The sequence below is a fragment of the Phlebotomus argentipes genome, unplaced genomic scaffold, assembly GCF_947086385.1.
Source record: "Phlebotomus argentipes unplaced genomic scaffold, Phlebotomus argentipes genome assembly scaffold_18, whole genome shotgun sequence".
NCBI lineage: Eukaryota > Metazoa > Arthropoda > Insecta > Diptera > Psychodidae > Phlebotomus > Phlebotomus argentipes.
The window spans coordinates 18,085,791-18,101,020 of record NW_026776177.1 but is presented as its reverse complement, the minus strand read 5'-3'; the positions used below and the strand labels follow the sequence as shown (position 1 = coordinate 18,101,020).

At 39.9% G+C, this 15,230-nt stretch overlaps 1 protein-coding gene across 1 annotated transcript; it reads left to right on the top strand.

Annotated features, from left to right (window-relative positions):
- The first annotated feature begins 9,546 nt into the window (after window positions 1-9,546).
- Window positions 9,547-13,928, top strand: LOC132259589 (uncharacterized). Its single transcript, XM_059757287.1, has 4 exons — window positions 9,547-10,191; window positions 11,899-12,158; window positions 12,696-12,869; window positions 12,933-13,928. Exons 1-4 carry the CDS (start codon window positions 9,957-9,959, stop codon window positions 13,311-13,313), a joined length of 1,050 nt encoding a protein of 349 aa, XP_059613270.1. The 5' UTR covers window positions 9,547-9,956; the 3' UTR covers window positions 13,314-13,928.
- Window positions 13,929-15,230: the final 1,302 nt, after the last annotated feature.

The following is a 15,230-nucleotide window of genomic DNA, read 5'->3' as shown; positions in this document are numbered from 1 at the left end:
ACTCTTTCCAATTGTTAAAAATGCATTATGATGGAAAATCTTCAAGAATTCTTTGATGAAAATATTTAGTCAATCGATACATTATTGTTTTTAACAAAATATATCTCTATTTTATAAAGAGAAAATAATACAAATGTTATCTAAAAGAAAAGTGTGTTTCTTACTTGTCTTCATTCTTTTCACACCAACTGTACACTTTTATAACAATTTGTATAACACTTTCGTGTCTTTGCTAAATTTCCTTTGTTTCAACCATGTTTCATTTCCATTCCTCATGAGTTAGCAAATTTTTTCGCATTTTGTGCTTAAATTATTTTTGTATATTCTCACTTAACAACCTTATAAATAAATTTCGCATAAGCATTTGCATTTAGATTTAATTGCAAGAAGAGCGCTATTACTTTACACTGAAGCTAATTTTATTGACGTGCAATTAAATTGAGTCATAAAAAGTGAGAAATAGAAATTAATTTGGATTAATTCGTCATTAAAATCACAGCACAAATTCTGTTTACGACCAACATCTTCAGCTTTTATTGCTCTCAAATTTGAGAAAAATCTTACACAGCAATTTAAAGGCTCGTACATCCGGAAAAATTGTAGTGTTTCCTTGACTTCCGAATTGTCCTGAGAAGAAACTCAAAAGAAACCTTTTTCTATTATAAAAAAAGATTGAGAATAAACTTGAATTTATTGCTTTGAGAAGAAAAACTGAAGAAGTTGCAGCGAAGAGGCCAATGAAGCTGAAGAATCCCACACAATGCTTCGAGTGAGTTAATTTAATTAACTAAAGACGAGTGTTTAATTGCTCGTATGTCTACATATGCCACGCATGGCGGAAAATACAAGAGCAAATCAGCGGCATTTTTTGCATTTTCAGGTAAATGATACAGCTATAAATCATGGCGAAGATTTCCGCTTTTTGACACAATGGTGACAGTGGTGCACATTTGAGCATAGGCAATTACAGAAGGCATTAATTGTTCGCTCGATGCAGTGCCAAGGACTATGCGTGGTCTCAAATGTTGCAAAATATCAAAATCACACCACAAGTCGCGCCATCGAAGAACATCATGTTCATTGGAGAAAATTCGTAGAATTTCCGGTGAAGTGGCAAAATGGGTCGCGCTGCATTAAGACATATCCCCCGGCTATCACCTCATCGCACCACCGATTCCGTTCTCACATCACGTCTCACACTACAAGTCTCGGCCAAATGTCAGCGAGTTGGTGGGGAAAATCGGCTAAATATTAGCGAATGGACATTCACATTGGCAAATAACACCTCAAAAGGCGTTAAAGCTGTTCTTTCTGGCATTTCCGACCTACAATCCAGCCACTTTGCGATGCATTTCGAATTTCCAATATAACATTCATGAGGATGGTTTTCCCACAAATTGTGGTTGCTTGCAAGGTTTCGATCATCCGACATAATCATTTAGCTATTGAGACATATAATAGATTCATTCCAGAACAGAATCACATGTGTTAATGGTGTTAATGTGAGAACAAGGACAAATTATACATAATGTTTGCACACGTGTGATAACAATCAATAACAACGCTAAAATGGGATTGATTTATTGGTGCGATTAGAAAAATATGCGCTGATCAATGCGTTGATAAAGATCTGAAGTGTTGAAATCTTTAGAGAATCTAGAAGAGGAGTCTGAAATATGATTTCTTGCATTTTATTCACTTGTTCGATGTTAATTAAGACCAAAATACACAAGTTATTATGGACTTTGACATCCCAGTCTTAATGTTAGTGATTTTTTTTCACCTTTTTTGATCTCTGGATCAAAGGTCAATAAATCTACATAATTTATTTTATAAATCGGTTATTGTTGAATTGTTAATAGATGAGATTTCAAGACATTTATCACGAGAATCTTTCAATAAAATCTTCATCACGGTAAATGGTTAAGGTTTTTGAAGAAAACATTGCTTTTCAATGAATACAAAATCTGTGAAATTGCTTAAAAGCACACTATTAGCTTTGTATTGTAAACTCAACAAACACTGCTGAAGTGCGCCGAGTGTGTTGAGTTAGAAGGTGTTAAGCTACACGGCGCGCACACATTTGAATATCGAGCTCCACTTGCTGCCACAGAAGCACACCACACAATCAGACTCAATTCACGGAATTTAGCAGTGGGCAGCCGACTGTTCAAAGGCTTAGCTGGCTTTCGCGTTTCTCCCCCGTGCATTTCACACTTTTTGCCGTGCATTCCATCTCAGGCGTACCTGGAACTTGTTATCTTATCAGCCGCTCTGTGTCTATTGGACCTCTAATAAGCGCAGTATCAGTTGAAACTGTTTTGTGAGAGTTTCCATCCGGAGAGAATCCATCAGCTTCGACAGCGGTTCGTCTTGTAGTGGTGATCCGGTGTATCCAAATACGGTAAGTCGACACCTCAATTTTACCTCATATTCCGCCTCTACATTTTTCCACTGAACCTCCGAAACAAGCGCTTTTTTCTCCGAAGAAACCACAAAACCGCGGACAACGAGGTATTTGTTCAAATTATTGAAACTAATGGACTAATCAATAACTGTGTAGTGACGGACTGAAGTCAGGAAACTTCAACCTTGGAGCATTACAGTTCCTGAGAATTGTTTAAGCATAATTCCATTGCATAATTCCATCCAGAATTTGACCAAACAGTTGCGTTTTTACGCATTCTCACAGAGAAAACGTCGGGAAATATTATGGGTGAAAAGAATTGCGTGTTCAGTGGGAGAAACACAACTGACGCTGCGAAATTACCTGCTAATACAAAACAAATATATACATTGAGTAAAAAACCAACCGGAAGCTTTTCTCGTGATGCCTGAGAATGTTTGAAATGATCCGAAAAATAGGCAATTCTTGACAGACAAGAATTTAGAAGGTAAAGCTATGCCGGGTTCTAAAAATACACACTCAAGTGTTTTCTCTGGCGCTACAATTCGACACATGAACTTTCGACGGTCACACACCCAAAGAGTGGGAAAGAAAGTCGTTTTTCTGTATTAAAAATACTTCTTTTGGTATTGAATTGATGTTTAGGTAAATCAGAACAAATTTAGCACACTTTGTTTTACATAAAATACTTCTCCTCGGAAAATTCTACCCTTTTTGTAATTACAATAATAGTTTAAATTGGAGAACAAAACACTTCTGTGTAATTTATTAGTGTGGCGTCGAATATAAATCAGTTAAGGCATCAAATGCAGATTCCTTCGGCCATTTACTGAGGGATTCCTTGAATTATGCGATTAGATTGTAATTGATAAAGACGAGAACAGCGACTGAATTGTGCTGTAATACTTCTGTGGAAGAAATTTTCTTTCCCCACTAAATTGCTCCCAGGAAAACACGCTGGCAAGTGTTTAAATCATCACACGCTGGCGGTTGCCTCCACTTTGCCGCCGAATTGGGGTCACGGCGGGCCCTCGCGCGGCTTGGGAGTCGGAGGGATTCCGCGCTGCCTGGCGTGAATCACCGTCATTGGCGGAAAGCACGCAGCGACGTCAGAGGCATCGTCATGGACACGGGGAGCTTTTGGATACATTATGTGCCCCTCCGGCGGTGACGTCACAGATCGTGGGAGTCAAAATTCCCGCTAGACTCAGCTATGTGGCGCTAGATGCTCTGCTTGGCGCGCTTTCGTGGCCCAAAAGCCGCAGAGTGTGTGAATCACTTTTGGCGGATATCCCAACAAACACACCGGCGAGAAGCCTCAATTACCGTCCGTGAGACATGCCGCGTGACGTCACGCGAGAATGAAAGGAAAAGCACAATTGAGTTGCGGTTCGAGGATGCGAATGAGAGGAGGAAAAGTGATTTAGAATTGGCGCACATCTTCGCCATCGTGACAGAAGATGGCTTACTCATGGCGCAATTCCGGGAAGGCATCTTCTTTTGGGGAAATTTCCTTGGCAGAGAGAACTTCCTGGATCGTGCCATCGTGGGAATAGGGCAAATCTATAATTTGTGGGGCAGCTCAAGACTCCCTGGGAAATCCCCGCAGAGTTGAGGGTGAAATGGAGTTCACGAAGCACACATTCAGGGCGATTGAAAAGTTGATGAGAAAAGTGAATTTATCCACGGTGTTTATACAACATGTAAATCGCGCGTCGGAATACATTTCGAGTTCATTGCTTACTCATTCAGTCGCTCTCCACATAGAGGAATGCTTTCGTCATTCACAATCATAATAGTGGCGAAGCTATTCAAACACAACACAATGACACAAAATCCGCCACATGGTTCAACACCGAGTCACAGTCAATCGACCAGCTGTTTAGCTCAATTTCATTGTCACGCGCCTTGACCTAGAAATACGAACGAACACTCGGCGAATTGAGCGACTGCATGCGAGCATTCGCACACTTATCGCAGTGGGCTGGAAAGGAAAGCTTATCTCGATCGCGTAGAATTCCACCTACAATCACTTATGAGTTTCCGATTAGTCAAAGTCAAGGCATTTTGCATGACGCGTCTGAAATGTAAACATTGCAGTGCAACTTCAGTCTGGATGGAGGAAATTCACATGCATCATCCGTTAGAGGCGGAAATTGGATTACCACAATTTTCAGTCGCACGCAGACTGATAAAACTATCGAATTTCATTTCTCAATGAAAGTTGCGTAGAAGGCAAAACTCCCATACACTGAATCGGGTTTTCCTGAGAGACCTTTGGACACATTATAAAATTTAATATGCTCAATAAACGACGTTATTTAATTGTTTTGGGGTTTGACACCTCATAATGCTGGCCGGAATCCGATGGGTGTGTTTCACAGCAGCGAGTTGAGAGTCTCACGCAAGTCCGCAGTATTACTGTTTGCTCGCTGCAATCTTGTATGTCATCGCTGAGTTGTAATGCCAAATATTGATCTGTATATTGGATGGCGACCCAAGAATAACTCTATGAAGTAATTAGCCACATCCAGAATGTAACCTGCGGGGAAGTGACGTTGTCGCATGAGATAATCTGTGGTCATTTTATGGTGGTGATCCCAGGAAAGGTGTCAAGTGTGTCTTTTGATATATTCTGGTCGCCGCACTTTGTGCGCAATCGGATATAATTGTTGTGTAAACAGTTGACACTTTTCCTCCTTCTTCCTCGACACTGTCGCGAGTCCATCTCCTCTAAGAGACCAACAATCGCACACACACACACGCGCCACTCCGCGCGGCGTGAGCGGAATAATCATTTGATGATGGGCGAGATGAGCTGAAGGAAGTGACCGATTGACGTAGATGCCAGCATGCAAAAAAACCCCGACGTGAAGCATAACATGAACATCTTCCAAAAGACTGATAAAATTGTGTTCACGTACAATTGTGGTTAGGGTAAATCACAACCTTGTCACTAAATAGGATCTATGAAATATGACTTGCAATTAGATTTTACACAATCAATTGTTTAACTCTTAAAATCCCCTGGCGTTTTTTTTGGGCCGCCACGTCTTTTCGGATATTCCGTTCATTCATTTCTGTACGACAAAAGACTTTGCGGATACCTTCAGGAATATTATGCGCAAAAGCATCCTCTGGCTTTACTTGGAATGATGTTAAGAGGTGAAGCATCACGTTATGAGGCTGAAGGAACTTGAGAGATAATGATTTATGAAAGAAGGCAATTTGTAGGGGAATTTTTAATACTTCACACTTTACACATTACTTAAACCACTTGATGAAATCATGTTAATTTGCAAGAAAACACTGCACACTCTCGCCAATGGCATTGCTGGCGATTGCCTTCATTTGCATTAAAAGCTCATATAACGCATAATATGTAGGTAATGGTTTGCATAGAATGACGCACATCTTCACAATTAAATTTCACTAAATACACCAACATCTCTGAAATGTCAATGCAAAAACTAGGGCTCTATCGCTATCAATCTTAAACCATTCCAACATGCTTTTTACAGCGATATTATCATCAAACTGATCGTTAGAGCTTCGATTCGCAGAAAAATACACACCAATTAACACTGCATGACCACATGATAAAACAAAATGCATGGATTTTTTTTTCAAATTCTTTGTCACTCCTGCAAAACCAACGGGATTTTCCAACATCACTCTGATTCCTCAGTCAAGTCATAATGAGTCACTTCGGTAATGCAAGCTTGTGCTTTTGCACTAAAATTTTTATAGAAATCCGATCAATTTGCTCAATTCTTGCTATCAAAATATTCTTCCGTTTAAGTTTCGACGTGTGAAAGAAATCTGTTCAATGACGTTCTATTGATTGTAAGTAATTGAACTGGCTTTGATGCGGTTTGAAATTTTCTAATTATTAAATTTCCCAGGCAGGTCGATTGGTGGTTCAAAAAATTCAGCTTGCATTCAAGTTTGTCACATAATGAATTATCCCATGACACCAAATTTTTATTCCAAGCTTTCCTGCTCTTCCATTTCTCTTGTAGATCAAGAAAATATGACTCGTCTCTACATTAATTTTGAAATGTGTTCAAAAGGCAATTTCTGAGCCAATTATTTTCCTTTCAAACTCACAAATATCAATTGATTTGATTCGATTTCCATTCTTCCAAATGCACAGTAACTTCTCACTGTGCGTATGAATATAAGTCCGCGAAGCACAGCCTCGGGGAAGCGGAGAAAGTTCAATCTCACCATCGGTGACGTAAAAGTTGAGGAATTTGCACCAAAGTTCCGGTCTTTTTTACAGCACACGCAAAGTGGCTAAAAAGAAGTCTGCAATATTTCTTAAGGTGTTGAAATTCAAGACACCATCAACGTGTGGCAAGTCTGGCCAAATGAAGCGCTTCCCAGAGTGCGGTTCATCATGTAATAATATGTGCTGTCGGCCACGTACGCCTCAATGGAATCAATATAGTCACCTATAGAGTTTTCGTGGCAGAGCCTCTAAGGTGCACGATCGGCATTCCACCTGGATAATTTGTAAAATCTGCGCCTCGTGGAGAAATTAATGAGAATTTACAGAAATTTCTGCGAAATTAACCAGTTCATCATGACTCGGGAATTACTCAAATTAGAGGTCGTTGCGATGGTAATTGCTGTGGGACTTTTTGTCGCATTCGTCAGAGGTTATTAATCATACTTGCAGTTTGCAAACATTCGCTCTTTCTGCTATATTTTGATGACATTCCAAAAGCGGCCGCTCATGACATGCAAATAATATCACATTGAGGTGACAAACCTGCCGCATTCCCTCCGCAGTCTTTGACTAATTCCACAATGACGATAGAGTTCGTGCGTCAATGAGGCTGCCGTGCACCTACACCTTCTGCCAGATTTGTGCACTTTCGATCATCTCATTAAGGTGTCCATTAGTGCTTATTACAACTTGAGTATTTGGCTGTTTTGAACAAAAGACATCAATAGCCCAAACAGCGAACCCCACAAAACAATCCATCTTGGTCTTTATTAGCTTAAGTTATAAGCTTGGGCTAATGAAAATAGAATTAAGTGAAAACTAGCTAATTACAGTCAGTTTGTTCTTCTTATATCGAACACTCAATCCCTTTCAGTGAAAAGGCATTTTTACCAACATTTTCATACTTCTAAGAAGCATAAATACCATGTAATTGGTTATTTTCCAACAATATAGTAATCAAATATCCTAATTTTATCCAAATATTTCAAGAGAAAAACAACACATGAGTAATAATATTTCCATCATCGCAAACATGAAAGAAACGCTATATTAACATTCTTATTGGTTTATTTGCACTCGTAATAGCGTCAGAAACGGACTGCTAAGTAAGAAGATTGCTGGGAAACTTTGAAGAAAATCAGACAATTGGTCATATGAATGAAATTCATCATCCAAAATTCACCAAAAAACCATTCATATACTCAAATTCTCTGCAAATATTAAGACTTTTCCCATTTATTTATTCTTGTTGGCGAATAAACACGATTTACCTGATGATTCTCACTGTTGTATGATCACAGTCAATAGTTTTTTTTTATACACAATACTTTAAAATTATTGTAGCACGCGCTTCTCGTTTCAAATCTCCAGTCTTTTGTAGTAATATGTGCAGAAATGTGCACTTTGTTGGCTGGTTTGTAGGTGAAGTAGCATGAAAGCTTGTAATAAAGTCATATCCACTGTTCTTGTTCAATCAACTCAGTGCCCAGTGTCAACATTGACTCATCGCACTGATCATTCCATTGCCTGCGGTGCTAAAAAATACCATTTAGATATATACATGCATGATGCTGTCTTGTTTTGAGGACAGTTTCGATACTCTATAGAAATGCTCAAGATACGCAAAGAACTCTAAAAAGAATTACTCGGCAAATTGCAATTGGCGGAGACATCTTTTGTCAAAATTGCGTTAGTTGTGGCAAGTGTTGGTTCGCATTGAAATCGATTTTCCTGGATTTCACCTAAATAACTCAGGCATTATTCAATTCCACGACCATGAAATGGGATATTCGTCATCTTCAGGTATTTTATTGGTCGTTGCGCTTTGTTTTATTGTATTTTGCAAAAATCGCCATGCAGCAAACCGTTGAACCGCAACTGACGTGAATTCAACCTGTGTTGCTACCTCACCAAGATATTCTAGTTGTATTCTATGCAGAGATGACACATGAATCAGAATTCGCCATAAACAATGTGAGAGCATTAGACGCTCGATTGCGGGTTGTGCAATTCTGTAAGAAGCCGTAAAATTGTATCGCGCGCAGGAAAATGACACTCTGCATGTTAATAGTGCGATCGGCTGTTTGAGTAGTGACGTAATCCGGGGAATCCGTGGCATAATCGCAGCGCTAGGTAACCTGGGCACACATTATATTATCAGACATAATGGGACGTAAAATGTGTTGCCTCTTCGCTGAATTGAGTGCCTTGGAGAGATGCATTGGGTGTAGTTGGAGTGCGATAAAGGTGCGATGACTGATACATTTCGCTGGAATTCGGTGCAGTTGCATGCGACTCGGTGGACTAGCCGGTCGCGAGTGTCTCGAGCCGGCGCTGTCTTGTGAATGGAACCACTACAAGCAGGTGAGCCCCACTCCGCGTCGAGGAGCCTCTCAGGCCACACACGGCCAAAAGCTCTTTCATCGTATTGGCTGAGATGGATGGGCAAAAAGACCGTGTCGACACACACCACTTCTTGCAGTGCACTCAGGTGGTGTGTACAGGTGTGACGGCACTTCCCCGCCGCTGCTCTTGGACTTGATGGATGCGCGAGGTGAGAGTGTGTGCCTGAAAGAGCACGTGGTGACAGCCCGGGAGGGGGCGTAGGAGATTCGCGCGCGAGAGATTGGGGGGATGTCGGGCGGTGTGAGTGTTGGCCAGGTGAGATGGCAACGTCTTCGAGGGTGACGCCGACGACGAGAAATGGCGGGAGAGCCAGCCTGACCAAGCATGTAGTCTCGCACTGGACGCGCACACACTATTCGGAGAGTGAGAGATTGCGACACAGTTGATTGTTGAATATAAAAAGCTTCAAACAACAAATCGACAACAGTCTTACACCAACAAGAAGAGTATACAGAATTCAACGAGTGGCTCTGAGATAGTAAGTTCTTGATCCCTGTGGAGCTTAAATTGTGGATTAGCTGTTGAGCAGAATTTACCTGTGCTGCCGAAAGCGGTTCCAACTGCCCTAAGAAGTAGATTTAAAGTGGCTGACAATTTTCAACTAACTGCTGTGGTCACGAATATTGTCACAGAGTTTGAGGGACAGCAGTTGCACCGGTGATGCCTGGAAAAATCCCAAAGAGTGGGTAGTTTCACACATTTGCGGTACACTTCGACAATACACTTCAACCGGTCGTCCAAAGCAGCCGCAGCAGTGTAGACATTGTGACGAATTTCATCGTTAGTTGTAATCGGTTTGCCATACAGATCGCACAAAGTTAATCATTTGCGAGCCACCGGAGCGATTTGTTTGTTCAGTGAGAGACTTTCTACGGACAAGCTGTGATAAGGCTATCTAGAGTGACTAAGATGTGCCAAGTGAGTTGTTCGGATGAGGTGCACTTCCACCTCGAGGGAATGCTAGACAGAGACCAAACAACTGCACCCTCGCTGAGTTTGCGGAAGAACAGGCCGCAAAGATGCTGTGACTGCTCCAATTTGTCCGCATCCTCAATCAGCCAAACATCTTCCACATCGGGACATCCAGTGAATCGCTCGAGATTTCGGGCGAACGGCTTGAGAGTGAGAAGAAAATTGAGTGGAAGTAAGTTACATAATGGTGCAAGTTTTGTGGATAATGTGAGTGGAGGAAATGTTGGAAATTCCAGCGTGTATCACTTTTTTTTATGAATGAAACCAAAACGGAACTGTCTGTACATCGTGAAAAATCATCAGTCTGACGCACTCAGTCCTACAATCAACTTTTATTTGGTCATTTGCTCTCATTATTCTCCACTTGTAATTCAAAACATTGAGTTGACGAGGCATCTTTGCAATCAATCGCGATGACTAATGCGTGATGTCGCGAGTAAAATTTCCAGATCAGTCCAAAAAGGGTGGCAAGGATTCTCCTGTACGCTGTTTAAACATAAATCAGTTAACGTCGAATTATGCGTAGTAGTTTATTGATTTAATGCTTCTAATGTGTGTGATATCACGCCAAAATTCCACCCATTAAAGCCTCGTTCACTGTACATATGTACATATCTATTAACTAATAGCAAATATTGAGGGGAATTCTCCCAATACAGTGACTGGGCAAAAAAATCAAAATACTGTACTTGGAATTCACCGTGAGATAAATCATAATAAAAGTTTGGAATATGGTTATGAATGCCAGAGTTAATTCTGTATCATTATTTTTTATTGCTGTGAGCGTTGATCTTATAATTTGGTCATCTGCAAGAAAACACAAGTCGCATAGTGATAAACAGCTCATTATTAATCGCAAATATCACTGGATTTCATTGAATTCAAGCGTTCAATGAATATGCACTGAAAGAAAAAATATATATATTTATAGATTTCATACAAATATTTGTGTTGGAATTTATATAAAATAATTTCTATTTAAGACTCAAATTCTCAACCACAAAATATTGCGCTCTTACATGTTGAGGAATGTCTTTCAGGACACTTGAAAAACATTTGTCTCAGTGTTGGTAAAATGCTTTACTTCGCACAATGTATTTTCGTCTGAGAATTAAAGCTTGAAAGACGATTGAATTGTTCTCTTGAGTAGCATTAGAACTTCATGACAATTTGCAGTAATTTCTCCAATCCTGGGGACACCAATTATAACAGTAATATCATATTTTATGTCATCATGTGGAGATGGAGATGCTCGAACAACATTGTTAAGTCCACTTTGCTAATTACTGCATTTTGTTCATTCTATCGCTTTCCTTTTCTTGCCCAGAAGAGGCACTTTGTGCAGCCTCTCGATGTAATCCCGGGACAATTTTTCTCCCATGCGGAATTTACAAGAATGGTTAATGCGATGGGGCGCAAAAAGCGCCTCTATAAGAAAGATTTCAGGGAGATCTTCGTGTGCGGTTGCGAATTGCAGTGTAAATATGTCAATTAATTTAATTATTTGGTGACATATTATAAACATCCGTTTCTAATTGGTCTGTCGCACATTTTCTCCTCCCTGGCTTCTTTTCTTCACTGTGAGATCTCTTAAGTGGACGCAGTGATTGACATATCCATTGCAAATGTGTGATGGTGACCTTTTTCGCCAGCCCGGAAGATTTTGATTGTATTATGCTGAGATATAGGTGATGAAAGTTGTGCTTTTGTTTAAGAGTTGCAAATGTGTGGCCTTCAGTGGACTAGACAATTTTTTGCAGACAAATCTCCTCGCGATGATCTTTTTTTTCTCAACAACGCCAAGCTGACCTTCTTCGCAGCATCATGCAATCTCAACTGACTCAATTATAACCACAGCTTTTTCTGCATTTCTTTCCAGAAGTCAAGGACCTTTGTCTACTCCTCGTATTTGCTTGGATCTCCCTGAATATCCTGCCAGAAGTGACATCGAAGCCCATTAGAATACGACGCACAATGATCAGTGACATGAAGAACAGCGTGATGGACAAATTTCGGAAGGACGAGAAGAGGAGCGCCAACGATCTTGTCAACTTCCAGCGAGTGCATGAGCTGATGAAGGCGCACAAAATTCAAGTGAACATTACTTACAATGAGCTTAATCATGGCATTAAAGATTATGTAAGTGGGTTGCCAATATTCAAAATGCTAGAAGCACGCTTTGCTGATAAGACAGAAAGAAATTCTTAGTGCATTGTTCATCATAGTTGTGATGCCCGTTGCAATTTTATGTCGATCGTGTGCCTCTTGTGCACCATTTCCTTTCGGAAATTGCCCAGACGCCGGATCTATGATTAATATATTGCTCATTTGAATAATCATTTGCCGCACTAAACGCAGTGCCGACAATCAAGTTCCTCCTCTATCGAATTCAATATGTTTTCACGCACAATCGTGCGATCGCGTCATTGATCGTATGAAGCTATGCATAAAATTTGTTGGTGAAGAGAATTTCTTGCACTTGATTTTTACGCAATATCCCCACAATTGAACTACTTTTAATCGCTCAGGCGATTTATACGAAAAATCATACGATCATGATCGTACGATGGGCTCGACTCTCACTCTGCAATGTCGCGATTTCATAATTAGTCGTATGATACAGTTTGCTGAAACTTTTTCTTCACCTCTAATTATGCGTGCTTATTGAATTTACAGATTGACCAGGTGTTCCACAATACGCAGACCCTCATGAAGTTCCACGAGGCCTGGTCGTGGATGAATTTGCCGTGGCTGCACGGTGGCGTGGACATGCCCAAGGAGTTCCAAGAGAACGTCACGACGGAGTATCAGGAGCAAATTCGCTCGCAGGACTGGAGCAAGGCGGATAGGGTATGTAAAACATCTCATGCTCATCACTAATTGCCATCTAACATCGTCTTGTTCTCTGTGCAGCTCCTCAACAAGTTCAAGGTGATGTATGACAAGTACAAACGATTGGATATCGGCGTCCAAAGCATCAGTTATTACTACCAGAACACGGCCAGGGTCCAGAATAAGGAGTCAATTGTCCCGTTTATCGACAGAGTGAAGAATTCTTCTTCCCGGATTCTGTGCTCTCTTCACGATCTTATCGATGCTCTCAACTATGATGAGGCTACATTTGAGGCGAGTGACTCAAATCCTGTGCCTCAGGACTTGAGGACGGAGAAAAACAATCCTGACCTGCACAATTGGGTTATCCTGAGGGAGTACATGAACGCTCTTGAGCTCTATAGTGTGGAATTGAGAATTATCAGTGAGCAGATGCCGAAATCAAATGAAAAATCTGCCTGAAAGTTAATTCAACGAAGACGTTTATGCAATGGAAGAGCTTGTAACAGATTTTCACCGATGAAACATAAGATTCTTGTTTTTGTCTCAAGAATATTTTTAATTTTTGCCCAAATAAGCTCAAATTAAACATATAGTAGAGTAAATTATCACATAATTTTGTAATATATGCTTGTTACGCCCTCTTAGCCTTTTGTGTTAAACAAATTGTTACAAAATCTCCACCAACTTAACCTTGTGAATGTCATTTGTGACAATGGAAGTATAAGAAATATTGAGATAAAGGTTAAACTGTGATATATTTCTTTAAGAAAACATAATTATTGAGTCCATATTCAGTTATATTATTGTCATTTCATTTAATTTGCCTTTTAAATCCTTCCTAACTATTGATAATTTTATAGTGAAGTTTATTCGGAAAAATACGTAAATTGATTCCTGGCTTTATTGCAAAAGAAAGACGATGTATTAAGAATTCTCACAAAAAAACTTGGAATTAGTGGACAAATTGTAAATTTAACAAATATGAAACGAATCAGTATATGTAGAGTGTAAATTTTAGTGACGTATTTAGTAAAAATATTGTTGTTGTGAAATATAAATGAAAACCAAAGGAAAGTTTATCTTTTACCTTCCAATTTCAGCGTAAAATCGAAGAGCAAAGCTACCAACCCTCGCCAAAGGCTCTCCCTTGAAACATTGCAAACACCCAATAAATTATGTTGAATACAATAGTCTAATTTGCCATCATTGTCCAGTTGCCCTTGATGTGGAATGTTAGACAGGACAATTTAAGCCTCTCTGTCGTCTCAGCAGTCCATCGATGACCGCGTGAGGCAAAAAATTCTTCTGTTCATTGCCTTAAAGATCCTTTCACATCATGAGGTCCAAGTGAGATATTTGCAAAGTAAACTGTAAGTAATTTTGAAAATATATCCAAAATGTCACGCACTCAGCTTCTTAAGGTAATCCTTTTGCATATACAGTTAGCTTCTTTTACACATTTTTTGCACTGATGAGGCTTTGAGCCTAACAACGTGTCTCTGCTGTAAACTTTGCACACGAACATCTCATGCCCAGTAAGTTGCTCTCTATATTGAGTTACTTTATTGGTTTATTTATCAGCAGCCATGAGGGATGGTTGGCGTTGTAAAGAGACCCTGCTTTCATTTTATTCTTGCAGTTTGGTACAATTAAAAAATTGACTTTTGCACTGTTAACTATAATGAGGGTTCGCTGCATGCAGAAAGTCAACTACGCTTATCTCTTGGCCTCAAATCTGTAATAAATAGTTGACCTGAATTTGTGCCACCCTCGTGCTCAGCGGCCTATGTAATTATGAACAGTTTAAAATGTCAGGTCAAACTTCAGAAGGATTATATCTCTGGAGCCTGGAATTTAGGGTGGTTTTCACGGAAAATTTATGGATTTTTCAAAGAAATGCGAAATGGAAAATTGAGCTAACTTGAGAAGACATCACGTTAACACTGGGTAGACGTTAGCAATTAATTATCGGGAGTATCAGAGACAGTGTATTTTCTAGAGTGTGAAAAGGTCAATTTTCTTTTCAGGAATCACTGATATTTTATTGTTAGACATTAACCTCGTTGACGGTTGATAAGTTGCGGTATGATAGTTCCAGAACGAACTAATTAACTTACATCTCGAAATTTGAGCTTTTTTGCTCCAAATGTCAATAATCTTCTCGACCCCAATTGGCGCCCCATTACAGCTCGTAAGCCAGATTTCAACAGAGGGAGAGAAAGCTCCAGATATCATTAATTAGTGAAATCGCTTCACATAATTGCACAGCAGCACTAAGGAGATTCCTCCTTAGTTACGAAAGGGCTCAATGTTATTGTCCTTGTTGTTCTCCCGAGAAATCACAAAGGTTAGTTTTTTCTGGAAACTTGAAAAGCA

Excerpts from the sequence above, each read along its gene's own strand:
- LOC132259589 (XM_059757287.1), top strand. The coding sequence starts at position 9,957 with ATGTGCCAAGTGAGTTGTTCGGATGAGGTGCACTTCCACCTCGAGGGA. Across the intron at positions 10,192-11,898 it reads GAGAAGAAAATTGAGTGGAA|AAGTCAAGGACCTTTGTCTA; the intron begins GTAAGTTACATA and ends ATTTCTTTCCAG. Across the intron at positions 12,870-12,932 it reads ACTGGAGCAAGGCGGATAGG|CTCCTCAACAAGTTCAAGGT; the intron begins GTATGTAAAACA and ends TTCTCTGTGCAG.